Consider the following 23,826-nt stretch of genomic DNA (forward strand, 5'->3'; position numbering starts at 1 on the left):
TATGGCCGACTGAAGGTAATCCCCCCTCTGCTTGCAGGCAGGTCCAAGAGTCAGAGCAGACCCTACTAGCTCAGCAGAAGGGGTCCAAAGAGTAGTTTTTAGGAGTTAAGATGTAACACTCTATGGTAATATAAGAACTCTTATAGGCTGTATGTAAATGCTATAGGATTTGTATCTTGTACTAGATTGGCTAGTGAAAATTAGAATATTCAGTACAGAAGATGATTTATTGTATTGTAACGAGGACTTCTGCCCTTACTCTCTTACTTACCTCCTCTCCGCTCACTCTTACTCCGCTCTTACCCACTTGCTCTTACTTTTACACTCTTGCTCTCTTGGGCCTGCTCCGAGCTGCGGCTGGCAGCTCTAAGCAGTGCCCCTGTACCCATGCCCTTTGCAATAAACCGCATGTTCCAAGATCTGACTTCAGAGATCTCTCGTCTCCGTCCGTCCCGACCGTCCGACCCACCCAAGCTCCGACACCCACCTGGTTCCACCCTCTTGTCAGGGAGTTGTGGAGAGCGAGAAGGTCCCCTCTGAGCCTCCTTTTGCCCAGGCTGAGCCCCCCCAGGAATTCAGCTGCTCCTCATCAGACTCCTGCTCCAGACCCTTCACCAGTATTGTTGCTCTTCTCTGGACTCAGCCAGCACCAAAATGTCCGTCCTGAATTGAGTGGCCCAGAACTGCACACAGGACTCAGAATGCTGCCTCACCAGTGCTAAGTTCAGGAGAAGAATCACCTCTCAAGCCCTGCTGGCCATGCTATGGCTGGTACAGGCCAGGTGCCATTGGCCTTCTTGGCCTGAACACTCCTGGGCTCATGTTCAGCCATTGTTGACCAGCATCCCCAGGCCCTTCTCTGCTGGGAGCTTTCCAGCCACCCTACCCCAAACCTGCATTGCTGCAGGGGATTATTGTGACCGAAGTGTTGGACCTGGCAATTGGTCTTTTTGAGCCTCATGCTCTTGGTCTCAGCTCATCAATCCAGCCTGTGCAGATCCCTCTGCAAAGCCTTCTTACCCTGCAGCAGATCAACACTCCCACCCATCTTGGTGTCATCTGTGAATTTACTCAGGGTGGACTCAATCCCCTTATCCAGATCATCAATACAGATACTGAACAGGACTGGGCCCAACACTGATCCCTGGTCACCAGTGAAAGTGATTGAACAGATCATCCATTGTTTGTTTGATGTGAGAATAGTGTATCCAATTTTTCTTACCTAAAACTTTAACAGCAAAGTAGGAACACAGTGAAACAGCACGTGCCCCCTCTTATCTAGGTCCTAATTTGGATTTTCTACAAAATACCTTATTTAAAATTCCATCTCTGGGCTGTATATCATGTACCTGTATTTCAGGGGGTTGAGTTGATAACACTGAGGATACTTTGTTCTTTGAACTCTTATCTGCATATATATGACACACTGGGTCAATCTCCATCCAATAAGCTGATCATAGCTGGGATATAAGATCCTGGCATAGCTAAGTGCCTTCCAAAGATAATTTCTGCTCATGTCAGCCCTACAGCTTATCACAGAGTATTCTGGACATCCCACAGAGCCAAATTTAAGGTTTCTGGCCATTTCCAATTAGTGTACATGCATATTTTCACTATCTTTTCTTTTAATGGTCTATTAATTCTCTCTACTTCTCCTGAAGGCTATGATCGATGTGGTATATGTAATTTCCTCTCTCTCCCTAAAAACTTGAACAGCTGATGGATTATATTTGCTGTAAAATGAGCACATTTGTCTGTTTCAATAAGCTCTGGAACCCTGAGTATCAGGTATAACTTCCTTTAACCAGGCATTTACTGCTCCTCCTGAGTCAGCCCTTTGTGTTGGAAAGGCTCCTGCCCAGCCTGGCAGCTGATCTACCATCACCAGCAAACGCTTGTCCCTAGCTGGAGGTGACGTGTCCGTAGTCTCTGTGCACTGGAAAGGGAAGCAGGCCCATGGCCACTGTCCAAACTCTGAGCTTGGTCTGTTACATGAGGACTTTGGGCAAACTGGGCAGCTATTAGTAATTCATTTTGCAGCGGCATAAATTCCTGGAGCTGCCCACACTTTTTGTCCCTCCATGGGCTTTACCCTGAAACCATTTCTCCACAGTGACTAAACATTTTTTTGGCAGACCAGTTTTTCCCCACTTCACCATATTCCATCATAATTTTGAGTTGCCTCCCACTTTTCCCATCATCTCTTTCCTTCTGTTGAGCCGTCCTTCTCACACATAGTTTGAAATTCTGTCAAATTGGGCCTTTCACTCTGGACACCCATTAGCTAGAGTCACAGTGGCACAATAATCCCAGGGGCTGCCTGGCTGTGCCTTCACAGCTGCGTCAGCTGAGGCATTGCCTCTGCCAAGCCCTGTAATGCCTCTAGTGCAGGCTGGACAAGGTACTACAGAAATTTCTGCAGGGAATTGTACTGCTTCTAGCAAACTGTGTATTTCCTCTCCATTGGATACTCTCTGTCCTGCTGATGTGAAAAATCCCTGCTCTTTCCATAACATTCCTGCTACATGACAAACACCGAAAGCATATCAAGTATCAAATGTATAGCTCTTAACTCATTTCCCTCTTCCCAAATGTGCAGCATGAGCCAAAGCTGCTCCCTGTGTGCTCCTCCGTGCTGGGAGCAGTTCTGCTTCTGTTACCTGTCCCTGGCACCCCCATGGATGGTCTACGCAGACCATGACTGTCCTTGCAGGTAGCAGGATGAGCTGAGAACCAGATCTGGGTTATGTGAGGGAACATCAGTTAATGGAAATCTGCATCCCTTGCTCAGATTGGAGATGTGCTTCTCCATCGTCAGGTAAGGCATTCGGCTCACTGGATTCAAGGTGTTGCATCTTTTTAAGGGTATCTGCTGTTAGGAGGATTTGTTGTTTTGATAGAGCTGGGGTTGGACACTGTTCCAGCAGTATCTCCACCTCATGTGGGACATGGACTGTTGCAGGATGTCCCAGGGTAATGTTACTGCTGCTGCTGCCACTGATTTATGACGGGCTGGTGCTCCCACTGCAACTGGATACAAATGAACTGAGTAATGTGTGACCAGCCTCTGGTGGGGTCCCACTTTCTGTGTTTACCACTCCAGTGGCCATTCCTTTATGCCCAAGCACACACACACACAGGCACACACACGTATATGCATATATAACTTTTTTTTCAGTAGCAAAAGTCTTTTCCTTTCCTTTTCACTAAAGAGGCAATACAAAGCATTAGGAAATTGAACCAGTTTCCTGCTCAGGCAGGACTTTTTGCCTGTCGTCCTCCTGGAAGAAAATGAAAGTTTTCCCCAAGTTAATAGAAATAATATTAGCGTAAGAAGGTTTCCTGCTGCTTTGCACATGCCACTAGTCCCAGCCACGGGTGATGCCCTCCCTTCATGAATAGAACATAGAAGATCTTCAAGAACAGCTACAAGAGTTCTCCTTATTCTGGGGGAAGTCTTCAAATATTATTTGTATATTTGCCATCCCTTCACCTAATATAAATGTACATGCAGAAACATGTGCCTTTATAAGTATCCTTTTAGAAATACACACAAAAATAGCAACATTATAAGCAAGTGCATGTCCACAGGGAACCTCATACGCATACAAAGATTCAGCGGTGTTTGAGCTGACACACGCCTGGAGAACATGCGCCATGGTATTTCTAGTTTACACCCCAACAATCCATTCAAATAGTTACAACTAAGTCTGAATTCACAAAAGATACAAGTTTCCCAGGAAAATGGACACAAGCAGCACACATTTGGAAGCTGAGGTGCCTCTGTATGCAGATCTCCCCGAATCCCCCTTTTTGATGAGGCTCCATGTGCACAGTGACCCCGAGGGACCAGCTCCCTCTGCGGGTGTTTGAGCTCCAGAGACACGGCCCTCCTGGGAGCTGGAACAAAAGCTTTTCAGAAGCCCACAAAAAAATTTTAAATCAACTCTTAGATTAAAATGTCTTGAAGGAATCACCAAACGTCCAAGACTGTCTCTAGCACACGATTTTTAATAGGTTCCCATTGTATCTTTTAAAATGCTTCAACCGCTCTTCCTCAGACTTTTTCCTCCGAGCCCAGCTCAGCCCAGCCCCCCGAGCACCCGCAGTCCCCGCAGGGCCACGGCCGGGCCGGGCTGTGCCCTCGGACCCCCCGGCGGACACGGTGCCGGCCCCACGCGTGCTGCTCCCACTGCCCGGTGCTCGCCGGGCCCGTGGGGACCGGGAACCGCTGCACCCGCAGCTCCCGCGGGCACCGCTGCAGGCACAGCGCAGGATTGTCCTGCACAGCCTCGGCCAAGGGCGGCTTCTTTTCCGTGCTGGGGCTTATTCCTGCCTTTTCAAGCACTAAGAGGGACTTGAACCACCTTTTTACGTGCTAATAAAAATATACCCCCTTCTGCGTGTGCCTCCCGAGGGGCTCCAGCCCCTGCAGGAGTGTCACCAAATCTGAACGAAATGATGCTCCATTAGAGGGGCCCAGGTCCACCCTTAGCATTTATATTGAATGTGCTCGGGGAATTTGAACAGCCACGCTCAGGCTGCTCCCTGCTCCAAAGATGCAGGTGAACTCACCTGGTAGCAGCATTTGGGTGCTTGGAGAAGGGAGACTACAAAGGTGGTGGCCTGTGGGTCCCACCTGGCTCAACAAACTATTAAGGAGACTTTCCTGTCCGACCAGTCTGATGCCGCTCTGGGCCCACTGGCCCCAGACTGTCACTGTTGGGACTGAAGCCCCTTCACAGCAGCAGCTCCAGTGACCCCAGAAGGGCCTCACGCAACTCTCCACACACCCCGAGCACACCCTGCAGCTCTCACTGCAGCCGCACAGAGCCTCCTGCACTGCCTGTGCTCCTCAACAGCCAGCGGGGGTCCTGCTAGCCCCAATACTTTGCTAAACTCTGCTGGGGCCCACACCCTGGAGAGCTGTCAGGTCTATGCCATCTGCTTCTTTTTGTAACATGACAAAAACTTGCTCAAAATGGTCACCTAAGATGCTGAAGCTTGTCCTGAGAGCCTCAACCCTTGCAGTGTCCCAGAGACACAGCCGCCTGCCTGGGATGCTCAAGCCAGGATTTCCCCTTCCCACCCTCTTAGTGGGATCTGAATCCCTGGGAGTCCATGAGCACCCTCAAGGGGCCACCCCAGAACACTCTGCTTGGGAGGTGTCCCTGGTAAAGGTGCAGATGCAAAGCTGTGCCAGGCACATCCACAAGAAACTCAATTTGTGCTCGGTGCTGCTGAGATCCAGCAGAAGAGCTGAAGCTACTGGAAGGACTGGGAGAGTTCTGGCACCCCTGTGTCTGCCAGGGACCCTGAGGCATTGGGAACCAGAGATGACTTCGAAAGCTGCTGAGGCCGAGTGCTGGACTGGGGGTGCCTGGAGAGTGTTGGTGTTGGTGGGTGGAGAACTTTTCTCTTGCTTTCAGTTTGCTGTTCCTTGGCTGTGTAGCAGGTTTCTGTTCTCAGCGGGGCTTTGCCAATTTGCCTTTTTTGGTTTTGTACTGCTGCTGTCGTGCTACGGTGGTGGGGGGCTCAGGTGATGCCTCTGGCTTACTCACTGCAGCACCTTGGTGCCACGTATGCAGGGGTTCAGCCTGTCCATCCAAGCTAGTGCAGCTCTGTGTACACACAAACACCTTCCCCTTTTGCCAAAGAGCGATTTGGATTCCACTGTTGAACAAAAAAGAGCTTGAGGCCCTGCTGTCCTGTCTCCCGATGGTTGTTGCTACTGTTCAGAGAGAGCTCTGCGCAGCAGGCTGGGCCTATCCTCACTTTTTGGGGCCACAAACACAACTGGGTTGGGATGCTGGTGCCTGATACACAACTTTGTCTTGATCTAATGATGTTCTGTGAGAATCCCAGATCGCTCTGCTTCTCCTGACAGCTCCACGCTCATCACTGAGGGGTGTGCCAGCTCCGTGCCACCCTGAGCATGGCCCCAGCCTATCCCACAGTGCTGCTTGCCCCAAAAACCCCATCCCGCCTGTCCAGACCCTGCAGCCTTTGGTTTTACTCCACCCCCACCTTCAGAAGCAGCCCTTACATCAGCCATCGCTGGGTTTTGCTGGAGGGTCTTGCAGTCCCGGGTGGCTCATCCCACCAGGAGCTGCTGGCACGGCAGGTCCCGGCCCCTGCAGGAACCACGCTGGTTTAGGAGCAGCAGCAGGCGGTACCTGGAGGACGCCCGTGCTCCGGCCGTGCTGGGGCTGTCGCCGTCGCTGGAGGGAGCCCCGTGGCAGCTCCCGCGAGCTGCAGTTGAAGGGGTTGTTAAAAGTGAAAGAGGTGGAGGATTTCAGATGAAAACAGAGACTTAGAACTGGCTTCTTCTGCAGAGGGACCTTGAAAGGGCCCCAGGATGCCGCATGCTCCAGTGTGGCACCAGCGGCCCTGGGGCATGGGTGGCACTGAAGGAACGTGCAGACTTGTGCAGCAGAACAGACACGACTGAGACACACAGGAAAGCAGAAGCTGTGAGCTCTAGGAGAGGCAAGATCTAGGACATGTAGCAGTTGCCCATTTGGCATTTACCAAACCCGGGATGGTGTCTGGTACTATCTGGCACCATCGACCAGGCAGCTCCTGTAGATCAAATGCACCACAGGGGAGCAAACCCCAGGTGTGCCAAAAAAAACCTGACAATGAGTAAATGCGGAAGAGCTCCTTCACCAGCTTCTATTTGATGCATATCCCACGTCAGTCTCATTACTTCGGCATCCAGACTAAAACATGCACTCCAGTATCTGCTGCTGCCCTAGGGGACTAAGCAAGTTTTGAATTAAGCAAAGGGAATATTAAAAATGCATTTGTGAATGCAGGAGTGAGCACAGAGCTGGGTATAATGGGCTGTTTGCACAGTTGTGCTTGGGGCTATCATTAACCCTGGGATTTCCCCCCGGGAAGCAGGACAGATGCAGGAGCTGGGGCCATATTTAGGTACATCAGGTATTTATAGAGCTGCTCAGGGGACTAGAGCAGACTCATCTCTTCTTCCTGCAACAAAGTTTTTCTCTTCCTTCCCTGACCAGCCAGAGAAGCACCTATGCTTTTCTCCAGCTCTAGTATATTGGAGCTGGAGAAAAAAAAATATATGGTATTGGGAGCACTGCTGGAATTTACCCCCATCACCTTAAAGGCCCCTGCTCCATTCCTGGCTCCTTTCATTCCTACATCTATAATCACACCCCAGAAGTTACAATAAATGCTTTTGGAGATGACTACACACATGTGGTATAAGCAGGCAAAAGGCTGCTAATTTGGTGGGGCTTGTCCTGATCAGCTCTGACTTTGATGAGCCTGGAGCACCCAGACCTTCAGCCTCTGCTCATTTTTGAAGAGTTGGCACAGGCTTTTCCAGCCACCTCCACAGAATATCCCCTTCATGCAAAGGTCTGCCATCAGGGAATAAGAAAACCCAACACATCAGCACTTATAAACTTGCTGCCCCACAGCCTAATTTCCACAAAGAAAAGAAATTTAGGAGCCCATAAACTTCAAGCAGCAATTTATCTCTCAGAGCTCCATAAGGCTACAGCTGAAAATGGAGGCCAGAAGGGAACAGAGTGCTCAGGTCACACTTCCAACAAGGGAAGTTTTCAAATGCAGAGTCCTCACAATGTTCCCACACACCTGCCACAGGTAAACCATCAGGAAAATAATCCAGGCAGGACACTTAAAGGCTTGTTTTTATTAAAAGACATCTTCAGAAAAGATATTTTAGTACAAAAAAAAAGTTTAAAATACACAAACTACACTTGCTTTCCTTTCCAGCATCAACATTTATAAATTACACCACATTGTTATTAACACTGCATTTAAATATGAAAACAAATCAAAACACGGAATTCATCAAAAAGGTCCAACATCCTACAAACAACTATGTACAGTATTTAGCAGCTAGGAGCTCTAGCACAGTAGTCAATATGACTTCAATAGGGCAGGATGCTTGGGAAGCCCCAAGACTGCAGCTTGGCCTGTAAGTTTTCAGGGACCTGTTTTGGCCACCTCTCCCCAGACACCCACCCCAAAGGCAGAGGTGATGCCACACATCATGGTACACACCTGATGAGCTGTGGCTCTTGCAGAGAAACCCTGCCGTCCCCTGGCCTTGCAGTGCTGGGACACACATGTGGGGACAGGTCCAGTCACTCTGCAAAGCATGAGGGGTCTAGTGGAAGAAGGCAGCCCCTATTCCTGGGGGGCTGACAGTGACAGCGGGGCTGGTCCCACCAAGGGACAGTCACTGCTCTGTATCTGTGCTGTCCCACTGCTCGTCCTACCCACCCCCAGCAGCACTGGCAGGCTCCAGGCAGAGCTCCAGACGAAGCTCCCCAGGACCTGGCCCCTCAGGCAACCAGCTGCAGGATCTCACCCATCAATCTTAGAGCTGGAAGCAGTTTTCCCAGCTCCCAGGAAATTCCAGCACAGCCAGAAATACAGGTCTTCAAAGGGAAGGCAAGTGAGCCTGAGGTCCCCTTCTGCACAGGTCACCCTCAGCCCTCCCACCAAGCCCTGTACCTCAGGGGGACAGGGGCTGCACAGATGGAGCTGCCTGAGGCTCACTGCCCCCAGACCCAGCAAGGGAAGGAGGCTCCAGGGGCTCTCACAGGAGGGTATGTGGGACATCATTTGGGAACAACAGTGAAAGACTGGACACAGCAAGACTCCATACCCAATGCTGTGGTCCAGAGCAGCGAGACACTTCACGTGCCCCACCTGCCCCAGGCCCAGCTCATCAACACAGTACAGAAATGTTAAGACAGGATAGAAAGCACCAGACAATTTGAACTTCTCACAGCAGCACACGGCAGGTCAGAAGACCCTCGTGCATGCTCTGGAGGTGGATCTCCCTCCTGGTGGCTCCTCTTCAGGTTTGGGAGCTCCCATCCAGGGGTTTTGGCAACACAGAGCTGTTTTACTTTTAGCGAGGAGCAATGTTGTGCCTCTAGAGGGCTTCTAACCAAGGAAGGGGGGATTGTTTTCTGTAAACACCAAGTGATGGAGCTCAGGTCCATGCTCCACAGAGAAAGTCTCAAGTAGCAATTTTAGGGCTCTGCTTCCAGTGCTGCAGGTTGGATTTTCATGATAGTTGACTTCAGGGGGTAGTACCTGCCCTTCCACGTCTTCCAGAAGATGCCCTGCTTGCGCTCGTGCCTCTGCCGGGGGATGGAGCGGAAGTACTTCCCATTGAGGTTGGCATGGCCACAGGTGCTGAACCACCAGCCACCTGCAAAGGCAATGAAGAGAATTTTAACTCACAGAAATTCCAGACAGAAAAACCCAGGTTCAAGGCAGCTGATGCCCCCATTTCCCCAACTTTTCTAGGGCTTTGGGATCTTACAAGACACCTCATGCACACTCAAGGAGTCCCATGCACCAGGGGAACCTTTCACAGATCCTATATGACTTCAGGCTGCATCTACAAATCCAGGCTGCTCCTCCTTCTGCGAAAAACCCCCTCCAACCCTTCAGCATCCAGGGCAGGAGAGGCCTCTGCTCTGCTTGAAAAGGTTCCAAGCAAAGTGGCAGACAACAAAGCTCTTATAAGGACAGATGCTTGGGCCAAGACCTGAACCATGAACCCTCCCCCAACTTCAGCTTCCCTCCCGGCTCCCTGCACAGCTCCTCCCAAAGAAACAGCTGTCCCAGGGAAGTAGGGGACAAGACAGGCTCCTTCAGCAGAGGGGTCTAATGCCACAGGGTCTGCGTCCCACTGGACCACCACCAGACAGTGGAGGGCTGAAAGGGAAGTGCACATACTGGGATAGAAGACCTCAGACTGACCTGAGAGGTGTTTGGCACAGTTTGTGTCAGCTTTAAGGTCATGGTCACGATCCCGAGTGGAGAAGGGCAGCTGCCTGAATTCCCCAATGGCGTTTTCCAGCTCTCCAGACAGAGGGCCCAGCAGGTTGAGTGTGTAGGCTGTGCTCTCACCACCAAGACTGAAGACAAACTGAACCACCTGGGAATTCCCCTCCCAGTCTTCCAGCTCGATCAGGAGATTGTATTTTCCCTCTTGGACAAGGTGATGTATCTTCTCCAGGCCCAGCCAGAAGTCACCTGAAATAAGACTCATGACATTGGCTGCAGGGACACACACATGCCATGAAAAGCAGAGAAGTGAGCAAGCTCCAAAGACAAACAGGGACAACCTAGGATGCTGCAGTGTTTGAATCATTGTCTGGCACCTGCAGGACACATCAGGAAGATCAAGGACCCCTCCCCCTGAAGCAGTGTCCCCCCCTCTTCAGCCCATGCCTGTGCTCCAGCACAATGAGCTCCAGGGGCCAGCAAGGGGAATAGCTTTTGCTAAGCTTCCCTTATCCCACAGTGAGAACACAGACACCATCATCCACCTACCACGAAGGTCTCCAAAGCCATTTTTGTAGGCATCCCACAGCTGGTCAAAGTCCACAGAGCCATCCATGCGCCTCTGGATCACTGTCCAGCCACCCTCTGTGGGAAGGGAAAACACGGTCCCTTGGGGTTACCATTTACAAGAGCACCCTGCCCAGCCCTGCGGGACACCGCACGGCCTTACCTGCGGTCATGTCGCAGTAGACTTTGAAGGGCTGGGATCCTGCGGGCTGCACCTGGAAAATGCCGCTGCTTTGCTGCCCAGCCAGGAAGAGCTGGTGGCAACCCTCTGGGAGCTCTGCAGGGGAAGGAAACAGCAACTGAGGAGATGGCCACAAACCCCACTTCCTCAGCAGGTTGCTCCTACCATGGCCCTGGCACTTGCAGCCCTGGCCACAAGCCCGGCCAGCCGTGCACAGCAGTGGCTGCGGCTCTGGACACAGCCCCCGACTTCAGCATCTTTAAATGCTGTGATCCCACATCTTCCCTTTTATTCAAACAGAGCTCCTTGGGCTTTCATCCAAGGCAGAAGCCAGGCTTTGGGCCAGGCTGGAGTGACCTCGGCTGGAGAGCAAGGTTCCCCATCGAGGAGGGATGGAGGAGCTTCCCAGTTCCCGCTACACCCACAGGGAGGAGCAGCTTGCCAGGGCCAAGCATCCCCATCCCACACGAGGCTGAAACAGGGTCAAGGGGCCTCAGGAGCAGAAAGAAAGAGTCCTGACATCAGGAACGTGCCTGAGCATCCAGCACACGACCTCTTTCCCCCAGCAACTGTGGTGGCCCCAGCCAGACGTCCTGCTGGGCAATCTGCCACCAGCAGGCACAGCGCCAGGCTGGGGTGACCCTTTTTCCAAGATACAGTGACCGAGGCAAGGGGGGGGGGGGGGGGGGGGGGTAGACTCTGGGAGCCCCAGCTCCTCACAGGAGTGGATTGCCCAGGGTGAAGCCACCCCCAGCTTGTCCCCCTCTGTCCCCAGGGACTCCCACTGCTCCTTCTGCCCTGCAAGGACTTTGCCCAGAGCTGCCAGCAAAGCACCATTTCAACAGCACTGATAAAAGTCCATCCAGGAACCACCACCCACAGCACTTGGGAGAGATGAGGCATGGGGAACCTGTTACAACACCCGAGTCAGAAGGCCACAGGAGGATGTGCAGGGACTTCATCCCCAGGCTGCCGTGCAGTCAAGGGGCTCTTTGTCAGCAGGGACAGGTGCCCCAGTCACCCCCAGACAAAGGGGGCCTGTTCTCCCCAGGCCAGAGCGGATGGGTTGTAGCTCTGGCTACCCTGGCTCACAGCTGCTGCCAGCATGACCCTGAGACAGACGAGTAAAGAAACCTCAAGACAAGCCCTGGGCTGTGCTGGGGCGCTGGCTGTGGGGGTCCCCTTGCAGTAGCTGCCCCAGGGTCAGGGCTGACACCATGATGCAGAGCAGCAGCAGGGAGAAGGGCTTCCTCCAACAGCCAGGGCCTTCCGGGGGGCAGATGCAGGGGGGAAAAAAGGTGCTTTGAGCAAAAGCAGCCCCTGCGCAGCATCACCCCATTCCACCCTCACTGAGTGCTGGGGAGCCCTGACACTGCACTGGAGTGAAGAGCAGAGCCCCAACTGGAAGAAAGGTCAGGGGGGACCCAGGAGACAGAAATACAACACCTGCCATCACCTTTCACCCATTTCCAACATATCCCTCCCTTTGCCTCCCCCTCCCCCCACAAAATCTCCCTTCCTCAGCAGGGGCAGCCCCTCTCCCACAGCCAGCGCAGCTCGTGGCACATCCCTCACACCCCCAGGGCAATGCCAGTGCAGGACTGGTGCCACCAGCAGTGCACCACAGGACAAGCTGTGCCTCAGCCCTACCCTGAACCCATGACACCGGGATTGAGTGCCCTGTGCATCGAGGATCGAAACCCCCCAGAGCCCCCAGCAATGCAGGGGCCAAGTGCATCCCAAATAGCCCCACTTTCTGGGCCAATGCAGGCAGGGAAGCAAACCAGGCTCAGAGGAAGGAACCCCCCAGCCAGAGGCCCCTGCTCATACTGCCACGGCAGGAAGGTGCTGGGCTTGCCAAGCTCCTCACCTCCTCTCCCACTGCATCTTCCAGCATCAGTGGGATGGTGCCAGGCAGATGTTCAGTAGTCCCAGCATGCACAAGTCAACTCCATCCCTGCCTGTTTCTCATTTCTGGGCCCTGGCTGCACTCCCTGCACTCGATCCCTGTTCCCCTGGTGCCACAGGGACTCTCCAGCAGCTGAACGAGATGCAGCTGCTTGAACAGTTCCTGTTCAATCTTTTTGTTTGAGGAACATGCTTGTTAGTTCCAGTTCATGTTGCACATCCGAACAGCACCAGCAGAACAAGCCCTCCTGACTGCTCCTGTGTTTTCTTTTCCCTCCCCCTTTATTTAGCCAAGCAAGACAACAAGACTGGAGCTGCCTTAGGCTCTATGTTCACCCAACAGGATTTCCAGCCATGACACAGGGGAGGTCACTAACCTGGTATTAAACACCCATCTGCAGGGAGGGCAGGGCATGCCTAGAGCTGCCTGCATTGCCTCCCCCTCTCCTGCCCCAACCCAACCCCATTATTTTGGAGTCTCAGTGCCATGGGGAGAACGTGAGCAGGGCTCTACCTTTCCCCTACTCGGCTGGCTGCCAGCAAGCACAGGCTCTGCCCAAAGACGTGATCCTCTTTCTGCAAGCTATTAAACCTCTCACTCTCCAGGCAGCTTTGAGCCTTCAACTTTCACATGCTTGGCCCCACGCCAGCCCAGCCCTGAAAAAACTTGTGTTTGCTGGATGCAAATAAAAGGGTCTTTCTGCAAGCGCTGCTGGTGGAGTTCATCGCCGCTCCCCAGGGCCACGCCGGCACCGGGCTCTGCCTGACAATAGCCCGGGAGCCGCCAGCACAAGCCTCCCCAGCACTCCCCTGCTCTGAAGGCAGCCACAAGCCTCCCCAGGCAGAGGGCACAGGGCCAGCCTGTGTGCTTTAAGGTTTGCCAGAAAACTCACTCGACTTGCTAATGAAAGGAAGCCAATTTGTTTTCTGTCAGTGATACCAACATCAGGGATTAGGAAAGGAAAGGGGAAGCTCACAGCTGGGCAGGACAGAATCGGCATGCCCAGGGTCTCTCCATCAGGGACAGTGCAGCACTGGAAGGTGCTGAGCTCGCACAGCATCCGTGGGGGCTGGCTGTAGCTCTTGCTGCCTTCCACTGTGCATCACAAACATTTCTGTAGCCAGCATTAGCCAGCACAGCCTACATCTGCACTAGCAAGTAGGAAAGGTCCCAACCCATCTCCCTGCACCCCATATTCAGCATACCCCAAGAGTGGAATTGGGGGTTAGACTAGATAACCTCTAAAGGTCCCTTCCCACCCAAACAATTCTATGGCACACACTACTGCAGGCAAGTCACAAAGCAGAGCTTAGAAAAAAACAGGGGAGAGAAGTTCTGAGAGAGTTTCCTGGCTCAGAAGTGCTGCTCTGAGTAAGGCTGACCCTGCACAGCCCCACTGAGCTGAGCACCAGGAGGAGTTCAAAGCCCCATACCCCACCTCTCTTTTTGTCCATGTGGACAAGCCCTTTGTTCTGCCCACGCAGCTTTCAGACACACCAGTGACAGCTCCCAGCTCCACAGATGAATTACCATGTGTTTTCCTATAACCATCCCTGCATCAGGCCCTGAGCAGGAATTCCCCATGCCTCCTCATCCTGCCTGGCTTCTCTTTGGCTCCTGCTGAAGATCCCCAGACAGCTGCACAGGCAGAGCCAGCACTGTGATCTAGCTGACACAACACGACAGCAGCTGCTCCTGGCCCGCAAACCCTGCGGGGAACACCACTTCCCGTCTGGAGGGAGGCTGCAGGACTTGGCGCAGCTGGGGACACCCGCTCTGCTGCCCTTTGCTCTGCAGGAGCCCCTCCAGCCTTGCTGCCAGAGAAGATGCTCCAGGCAGAGCCGGGAGTTGCAGATGCAGCATCCACTTGCCTGCTCCAGTGCACATTTCCCAGGGCTGTGAGCAGCCACTGCAACTCAGCACCTTCTGCTAAGGATAGTGCGAGCTGAGACACTTGCGTTTCATGCATGAGCTCTTAAATACGAGCCAAGGGAGAGGGATACAAAAGTACACAGCTCTGCTCTCAGGCCAGGACTCCCTAACCCTCCCCTCCTCCCACAGAAAGGAAAGCAGATCCTGCCTGGTGAAGTGTGAGCAGATGAATAAGAGCTAACTTAGAAGAGCTGAGATCCTCCTCTCCTCATCCCCCACCTGCCAATTCTTCTTGACAAATACCTGCTCTCAGGCTTTGTCTGCTCCCCACTGCATTCCTAACACCAGGCAGGAAAAAAGCCTCTTTAATCCTAAATTCCTGCTGGACTAACACTGGCCCAGAAGGCTTCTGCCTGTGCAGAAGCCCTCACTCTGGCCATACTCCCAAGCTCCAGTTTTTCAAGCAAATCTCACATCCTGGCTCAGGACAAATGAACCTTTTGTTTCCAAAAAGCTACAACTGCTGCAGGTTTGCTCTGGCATGGACAAGCAGGGCAGCACCAGCAGATACTCACTCTGTGTCTGCACAGGCTCCCCACTGCTATTCTGACTCTGGTTGGTGAGGTTGAGGCTCTTTTTCAGGCTTATCTTCCATTTTGGGGACTGTGTTTTGTTGTGGTGTAGGGGAATTAGTAGATTGACCTAAAAAAAAAAAAAAAAAAAATGCACAAGTCAGAACAGTTTCATCTGCGCTTGTTTTCCACCCCATTACTCAGGGGAGCTGGCCAGCCACTCCCCGTGACCAGAGATGGGGCTGAACTTGCCTAGAAACCTCGAGGAATAGGAAATACCCAGTCCTGGCAAAGCCAGAAATGATTGTGGTTTTTCACACCCGTTCTAGTTACTTTATTCTGCAGATGAATGCAAAGGCAGAGTCCAGGGAGGCTGTACCCACCCACCAGTTCCTCCTATTGCTCCACACAAACTCTCTGGAAGCTTGCAGGTTGCTACCCTCACATCACTGCAGCACAGGGACCAGAGCTGTGGCCCCTTTGGGGTCCCCAAAGCCAGGGAGCAGCAGCACAGCCACCAGAGCTGGGACAGCAGGGGTGTTCACACCAGGGTGCCCACAGCATGCAGGGCCAGGCTGGGGGCTGCAGCACAGGACAGGGACTCACCTTGCTCTGCAGGCTTTTAATCTGTAGGTTCTGCTTGTCCAGCTTGTACTGCTGCTGCTTGATTTTCTGCAGAAGTTCCTCGATCCGCAGGTTCTGAGCATCCATCAGGGACTGCGGGGGAAGAGCCAGGTGAGCCCCACAGCTCCGGGAAGCTCTGCCCATGCGAGACTCCCGGGAGGGTGCTCCCGGTGTCCCCAGGACCGCTCCGCTCCCCTGGAGCTGATCCCCACCCGCTGCTCCCGATGTCCCGGGGCAGTCGGCTCCCCCATCGCTCTCGGTGTCCCCTTGCGGGTGGGCTCTGGGGAGTGTCCCCCCACCAATGCTCCCCGCGTCGGTGCCAGTGGCAGGGGCGTGTCGGGTGCTCTCTATCCCGCTGCCCCCGGCCGGTGCCGGTCTGCTCCCCCCAGCCCGCTCCCCCGTGGATGCCGGTGCCCCCCGCGCTCACCTGCAGCGCCCCCAAGTCCCGAACGCTCTGGTTCCCAGCCGGCCGCGCCTGCAGCGCCAGACGGACCCGGCCCTCCAGCCGCTCCAGCCGGCCCTGGATCGCGTCCTTGTCAGCCGCCACCTCCTCCAGCCGCTGCCGCAGCGCCTCGGAGAGGTTGAGCAGCTGCCGGCCGCGGCCCTCCAGCTCCCGCACGCTGCCCCGCAGCCGCTCGCCGCGCTCCTGCGCCTCCCGCGCCTGCCGCAGCAGCCGCCCCAGGGAGCTGTTGTGGGCGCTCAGCCGCCCGCCCAGCTCCCGCAGCTGTCCCTTGGTGCGCTCCACGTGCTCCTTCAGGCCGTGCCCCAGCTGCAGCAGCCCGTGGGCCAGCACGTTCACCTCGTCCCAGGAGGCGAACTGCGCCCGCCGCTCCCGCCCGGCTCCCGCCGCCGCCCGCCGCTCGGCCCCCGGTGCCGGCGCTGGGGCCACGGCCAGCCCCGCCGCGCACAGCAGCAGCGCCGCGCCGCCGAGCCGCATCGTGCCCGCTCCGCTCCGCTCGCCGCGCCACCGCGGCCGCCCTGCTTTTATGCCCCCGTGGCGGGGAGGGCCCCGCACCGGCCCCTCCCCGCCCACCCGGCCCCGCCGCTTTGTTCGCCCTCCCCGTCGGCCGCGGCTCGGGCCCCGCATCCGCCGCCGGCTCCGGGTCCTGTCCGCCCCCGCCCGGGGCAGCCTTGGTCCCTGCCGCTGAGCCCTGCCTGTGCCAGTCCTCATCATCCCTGTCCCAGTCCTCATCATCCCTGTCCCCATCCTTGCCCCCATCTCCGTCCCCATCTCCATCACCGCCCCCATTACCGCCCCCATTCCCCTCCTCATCCCATCCCCATTCCCATTCCTGTCCCCATTCCCATCCGCTTTCCTGTCCCTATCCCCATTCCAATCCCTACCCTACGCCCATCCCCGTTCCCATCCCTATCCCAGCCCTGCTGACTGTCCTGCCCCTCATCCTGCACTGGGGACCCTGATCTGCACCACGCCCTGATGCTTGGTTCCTCACCCCTGTGGATGCACCCGTGTCACCTTCAGAGGCCGTGCCCCTCTGGGACCTGCTGGCCCCGGGGCGGGAGGACCCTGTGGCACAGGGCTCCCAGGCCTTGCCCAAGCGGGTGCTGGGGCCCTAGGGCAGGTGCCCACTGTGGGCACAGGGCTCTGCTGGGGGATCCTGGCCTGGCACAGGTGGGTGCTGCCAACCCTGGGGAGGGGGCATTCTTGGGGTCAGCTCCTTTGTACACCTGAGGGAAGCAGAATGTTCACTCCTCTAAACATTCCTGGTCTCCACGAGCAACAAGGATGAATATATCCATCCCTCACTACCCTCCCCCCACAGATTTCAATCACTCCCCTGTGAAAAATGTGCATCTTATTTTATTTGCCAGTGTCTTGGACCCTGGTTTCTGGCTCTTCCTTCTTGTTCTGTCTTTTTCCGTTGCCTTAAAGGGATTTTCGAGTGTCTGTGTTTTCTCTCCATGAAGGAATTCACACACCGTGATGGAGCTGCTGTCGGCTCTGTTCCGATTGGAGCAGATGGAGCCCTTCTGCTCCCTCCCCACGGGGCGCTTCCTCCTGCTGCCCCAGCGCTCTGTCCCTGCTCTGCACCGCGCAGCCTCGAGCAGGGAGCTGCCTCTCCTCCTACTCTGGATTTTGGAGCCAAGTCCCCGCTTCCCACTGCTCACTGGGTCTGCCCGACGTGAGCCCCCTGGGACCAGGGCTGCAGTGGGTTCCGGGGCCGAGCTTCTCCACTCAAGCCCCCAGCAGTTCTGCCTGCATCCCACTGCTGTTGCTTGGAGCCCTGCAGCTCAGGCACGGCCCCAGGAAAAGGCTTTTCATCTTGTCCGAAAATGCCTGGCAGGAGGATTTCTCTTTCGAGGAGTCCCCATGCCATCTCCAAACATTTCCCAGGCTGCTGCTGTCCGAACGGTGAGAGGCCTCAGAGAATGCACCCAGCAGCAACAGCTCAGGGTGGAGTCGTGGAGGTTAAAGAGGAATTTTGGAAATTCCAGCAGGCACACACTCCAGAAAGTCCCAAGCCCCCTCTGCCAGCCACTGTTTTCATATTTATTTCATGGTCAGAAGGAATTTTTCAAGTGAGGAAAGAGGAAAAAAAGCCCTGGTAGGAAATATTGCAGGAGAAAAAGAAACAATAAAATTGTGAACTTCATTTTCCACATCTTTGTGGTTTTGGGGGATCCCTCTGTGCTCCCCCTGACACTATTGCTAGAGAGGAGCTGGGGACATAGAGGGGTGGTAGTGATGGGGAGGGGGTTCCACTGCCTCCCCCCCCTCCCCCCCACCTTCTCTGCTGGGCCTGGGGTCCCTGCAAGGCTCTTTGGGGTGCCCCTGGCTGGCCTGTGCCCCCTCACAGGTCATGGCCCCTCTGCCAAGGACAGATCTGCCACCATACCCCCCCACCTCTGAGTAGGGCCGTAGAGGCAGCCAAAGCTCTGCCAAAAATTCCCTGGTGGAATCTGAAAAATGAAAATTCTGCTTTTCAGCTTGCATTGCTGGTTTTTGGCATCCCAGGAGGGAGTGAGCTGGCAGGAGTCATGCCCATGGAGCCCAAGGCTGGAGCACTTGGCACCCCAAGAGCCCTCTGGACTGGAAAACACCAACCCCCGAGTCACTGGGACAAACAGGGAAGCACAGTTTCATGTGCTGGCTATTGCTGTGGGTGAATGATGTCAGGCAAAATGAATCCTGTGTGAGCTCTGCTCCCTGCCCACCGTTACCCAACACTGGAGCTTGTCCTGGGAAATGACAGGGTTACTCCGGGTGCCGCAGCAGACGTGTTCCCACTGGTTATTTTCTGCAGTGGCAGGAGAGAGGGAATGTGAGAAGCCAAGGCCTGTTGAGAAGCCACGTGATTTATGCGTTTTCCTTTGGCTGCGTTTTCCTATTGCGACTTCTCAAATTTGCCCTGAGAAATAAAAATTTCTGAAGTACACAAATGCAAAGCCCTCAGAGGCCATGAGCTGCCTCAGGCTGGGAATGACCACAGGCTGATGGGAAGGTGTTCTCCACAGAGCTGGGTGCTCTCGAGTTAAAATGGAGCTTAAAACGGCCTGGCCAGCAGGGTGTGAGCTCCTGGGGTGTTTCTCCATGCCCTGCTCTGTCCTGTGTGGAAAAGAGCTATGGTCATAATCTCTGTGGGGCTCCAGCTGCCCAGCTTGGCTTGGGGCCAGGGCAGGATCAAGGTTTGGTCCCAGGGGATGAAGGAGCCTTTCCCCTGTGCAGGTCCCCAGGAGGGACCCCATGAAGACACTGCCCCAGCCCAGTGGCCTTGAGACCCAGAGCAGCACAGGGAGCAGCAGGGCACAACAATGGCTCTCGGGGCTCTCTGTGGGTGTCTGGGGTGAGCCCTTGGGCAGGGAAGAGCAGACTCCAGAGGAAGTTATTTTCTGTGGAGGTTCTCTCAGGAACCAAGGGATGCTCCCAACCCCATCCTTCAATCCCTGCCCTTATTCCTCTCACTATATCCATCCCTATCCCTTCTTCCATGCAAGCCAGACACTTGCTCAGACAACCCCACCAGCTCAGACACCCAGGAAAGGCAGCATCACCAGTACACATCAAAAGTAGCTCCTTCAAACAGCCCCACATTCATGGCAGCACATCCCTGTCCTCATCCCTGTTCCTGTCCCGTGCACATCAGGCTGTGAGCGGGTGGACTCTGGTGAGTGTTTTTGTTCTCTGCCTTTTTGGCAGAGAACATCCCACTCCTTCCCAGGCTGACCTGGCAGGTCACTGTGTGAAAGTTCAGCCCGGTCTGAACTCGCACGAATTCCTGCAGCTGCTCAGCCCCGGGCTCGCATCACCGGGAGGGATGGTTGGATGATTTATAGGAAGGATGCTCACAGTGTTGCTTTGTTGTTAGAAATTGCAAACATAAGGGAGACTCCAGTGAAAGGGACTAGGACATGTGAAATACATCGTCACGGCTTCAAGGATAAATTTAGGTTTTCCAGAAGAGCAGTTACTCTGATTTGGCAGAGGTCAGGAAACATCCAACACGGATTTCCTGTTGGCCCCCATCTGGGCACAGCAGCACGTCTCGCCCAGACAGGCACTGGCAGCATTCCTGGACAGAGTGGGTGCCCCATCCAGTCTCTGCTCACACCTGGTCCTCCAAGGATTCATCCATCGCACACCGTGGTCTGGTCCTGCAGCCAAACAGCTTGCTAAACCCCCACCCCTGAGGTCACCTATTCCCTCTCTTCCCAAGCAAGTTTGCTGGCTCAGACTTTGTCACTCCCCACTCTGGAGAGCAGCCATGCAGCTCCTGCCACCTGCCCAGGTTGGTTGTACCCCAACCTTCACTGCCCCGAGGGGACAGCAGGGTGGCACAGGCTGCCAGAGCACAGCCTCATCCTTTCCCAGGGCTGGGGACATCCTCTCACCCCTGTCAGAGGATACCCAAAACTTCTGCTCTCAGCTGCTTCTTGAGCAGAGATTAATTTCCAAGCAGGGTCAGTCAGAAGATGGAAAATTGGCCATAGCCGTCCACCCCAGTGAGAAGCAGCTCCATTGGGAGCTCAGCCATGTCCCTGGATTCCATTCCCACCCTCTCTCCTCTGGCTTTCCCTGCCAGCACGGGGCAGCCCTGGGTAAACCACTGGCAGCCCAAGTGAGGCAAGATGCAATTACCCAGGTTGCCATATCTTCTGAGGGCTCCAGAGGATGGGTGAGGGTTGCAGCCACCCTGGGGTCCCTCTCACCTGGGGAAGGTCCTGGGCCCATTAGCCCAGAGCAGGGAGGCCCGTTTTCACGTTTGAAAAGCCGACATAAAAGGCCAGCAATGCTCTTGGTCCAAGCAGCCTCCGCATTTTCCTGGCGAGCCTGGATGAACGTTATGCAAGTCTTCACTCCCCTTTATTCTTCCTGCCATCCCGGGCTCTGTGGGGAGCACCGGGGTTACTGTGCAGAAGGTCACACATGCCAGAAGGCAGGAAACCAGAGGGCTTGGGGTAACGTGGGAGGCTTCGCAGCCAGAGAAATCCGACCCTTATTTTTTACAGTCATCTCTCAGTTTAACCAACATGCGTTTCACATTAGGGACTCCAGCTGGCTGAGCTTGCAGCTTAGGGCTCAGGGAGCTCCAGGTTCCTGGGGATGAGGCTACCCCTTGGCACACTCAGTCTGCTCATAGGCCCATGTGGGAAGGGCCAGACCACAGGGACCAGGACTGGTCTCTGCTCTCTTTGTGAGACAATGGTGGCTTCTATTTTATCAGCAGCCTTTGGCTAGTGGCACACAATGGATTTGGTAGAGCCTTTGGTGGGCATGAGGGTGACAAGGGATTTCTCCAGTACTTTCTGGACATCCTTTCATTTCATTCATAGTTTCTGAAAGGAGATGCCCAGAGGCACTGGAAGGAGAGAGCCGCTGTGGCAAGTACAAGCAAAGCCCACAGAGTTCATCCACAGCCCTGTTGTCACTCCAGGCCAACCATCTCCTCCTCTGTGATGGGACAGAGCCAGCTCTGGCACTGCTTGGCATTTATCAGTCAGCATCTGCTGGCGGCCGTGACCCCTCTGTCCTGCTGGCACAGCCCCTCACAGGCTGACGCAACACGAACGGCTTTTTTTGGCTGCGTTGTGTGAAAAACTGCCAGGTCACTTCTGCTGCCCAGGAAGGTTTTTAGCTGTCCCAGGACATTCAGGATGGGTGTCCACAAGAACCCCTGGGGATGGGCCCTCCTGTCCAGCACCCTGCTGGGCGAGTGCTGGGTAAGAGCTCTGTGGGCTCCTCACCCACAGCCAGCAGCAGCCACATCCACAAGGGCTCTGCTAGATCTCTGCCTGTCCCCATGGGTCCACAGCTGCTTTTCCTCCTGGGAAGAGACTTCCAGGAAGCAGAGCTTTATACGGGAGAATGACAGGGGACATATTCCTCATGCAGCAGCAAAGAGCAAAGCGTGCAAATTTTGAGGCACCATCCTAAAAACCCCAGCTGGGGATCAAACCTCTTCCCACACATCTCCCTGCTTGGTTCGTGACTAAGACAACGTGATGCTCGGGTTCCTTGTCTGGCTCTGCTGGCCGAAGCTCAGGGCCAGGCAGGGCTGTGCCTGCAGGGACCAGGCGAGGTGGCGGTGACGTCTCTCTGCCCCCCTCTCCAGACCGTGCGCTCAGCTGCGTAACGGAGTGTCCGGGAACGCTGCCTGGGCTGCGTCTGGGAAGTCGGGATATTTCCTGCTGTAAAGGGAAGGGTCCTTTGGTTGCAGACCAAAAATAAAGTGATGAAAACAAGGCTTTGTCTGTTGCATGCATTTTCCAATGGGAAATATATCTTAATCTTTAGTCAAGATTTTTCTGCATTTTCATGCTCGGCTTCTGGATTTTTCCAGATTTTTACACCCCGCCTCACAGGACATACAGGCACTGGGAGATGAAAAAACTGTGAAAACCTGAAAAGAAACAGATGAAAATGCCCCAAAGCATCAAGAATCCCAGCAGCCCCTTTCCCATCCCCCTCGCTGGCAAAACAGCAGCAGTGGCTGAGGAAGCTCCAGATCCCCAGAAGGGCTGGGAGAGAAGAGCTGGCCCCATTTCCAGCCATGGCTCTTTCCTTGCTCTGACAGGGACTTTGGCTGATTCTTGGTTTCCTAAACCGAGTGTTTTGCTGCCCATGGGGTGGATCTGAGCTCTCCCCAGAACAGCAGCACTGTCCCTGCTGCTGGGCTCGGCTTCCCAAGTGGGGGCTGCCCAGCACCCAGTACTCACAGGTACTTCCCCCGAGGCATCCCACACCCAGAATCCATCACTCAGCACTGAGATACATCCCCTGGGGCATCCTGCACCCAGAACCTTCCACCCCAGTGCACAGCACCCATGGAATACCTCGCCTGGGGCATCCCACACCTGGAACCCAGTACCCAGCACTCACAAGTACCTCTGCAGGAGCATCCTACACCCAGCTTTCCTCATCCTCAGGTCAGAGAGGAGCATGTGCCATGCAGTGGTTCTGCTAGGACAGGACAGAGCAGCATCTGATTAGTTTGAATTTCTTAAAAAAACAAAGGCTGTGGGGTTTTTACCTGGCAGACGGGTGTTTCCGCTCCCAGGGCTTTGCTCGGCACTGTAAGAAACTTGATGTGGGTCCAAGTCTGCACCTGAGCTTTGAGCTTGGATGCTGCTGTTGGACCACCTCACTCACCTGGAGCTGAGCATGTGCCCTCGGGAGGTGCCCAGGTTTGACATCTGGTGATCCCCCACACAAGGAAATTCAAATACCTAGACAAGAATGCAGCTACACACTCAGGGGACCTGGAAATTGTTTACCCACTGCAAAGCACAGAGAAAAGGCAAATTCTGAGTCCAAGAAAACCCTTCCATCCCCAAAAAAGAGTCCAAAATGGGGAGTTTCCTGTCAATCAAAGTGGCCAACGTTTCCATGATCAGGAGCTGGCAGTGATCACCTGAGACCATAGAGCATCGTGGCTCCTCCATTCCAGCTGAAAAGTAGGGTTTGTGCTGGGGAGTGTCACTTTTAACGGTGGTTTTGTGGTTCCCACCTGCTAAGTGGCCATTTCCAAACCCACTCAGATCAGTGCCCTTGACTGGGCAGGGTCTTCCTTTGGGAGAAACTCTCTGGGGAGAGAAAGGTCAGGGGTTGGTCCCAGCCATCTCAGTTCCCTTGCCCATGAGGTAGGAGTGGCCCCAGGCAAGTCCCCCTGGATGACTTTCCATGCATTCCTTGATGGGGACCTGACTTTCATCAGGAGTTCCCCTGGACCCACCAGAGAAAGCCCACCAGCATTTCTGGCGCACGTTCCCTCTCTCGGTGCGAGGCTACCCAGGAACTCCCTGTCACCAGCCTCTCCCGGGACTCCGCAGAA

General features: G+C 54.7%; 1 protein-coding gene across 1 annotated transcript; it reads right to left on the minus strand.

Annotated features, from left to right (window-relative positions):
- Positions 1-7,658: 7,658 nt before the first annotated feature.
- ANGPTL4 (angiopoietin like 4) lies at positions 7,659-16,472 on the minus strand. Its single transcript, XM_048287946.1, has 7 exons — positions 15,963-16,472; positions 15,518-15,628; positions 14,915-15,041; positions 10,541-10,654; positions 10,360-10,455; positions 9,784-10,059; positions 7,659-9,226 (listed from the first exon to the last, which is right to left on the minus strand). The coding sequence occupies exons 1-7, from the start codon at positions 16,470-16,472 to the stop codon at positions 9,045-9,047; spliced, it is 1,416 nt and encodes a 471-aa protein (XP_048143903.1). The 3' UTR covers positions 7,659-9,044.
- Between the last annotated feature and the right edge of the window lie 7,354 nt (positions 16,473-23,826).

This window comes from Corvus hawaiiensis, chromosome 28 (assembly GCF_020740725.1).
Source record: "Corvus hawaiiensis isolate bCorHaw1 chromosome 28, bCorHaw1.pri.cur, whole genome shotgun sequence".
Taxonomy (NCBI): domain Eukaryota; kingdom Metazoa; phylum Chordata; class Aves; order Passeriformes; family Corvidae; genus Corvus; species Corvus hawaiiensis.

Excerpts from the sequence above, each read along its gene's own strand:
- ANGPTL4 (XM_048287946.1), bottom strand. The coding sequence starts at position 16,472 with ATGCGGCTCGGCGGCGCGGCGCTGCTGCTGTGCGCGGCGGGGCTGGCC. Across the intron at positions 15,042-15,517 it reads TTAAAAGCCTGCAGAGCAAG|GTCAATCTACTAATTCCCCT; the intron begins GTGAGTCCCTGT and ends TTTTTTTTTTAG. Across the intron at positions 9,227-9,783 it reads CTGTGCCAAACACCTCTCAG|GTGGCTGGTGGTTCAGCACC; the intron begins GTCAGTCTGAGG and ends TTGCCTTTGCAG.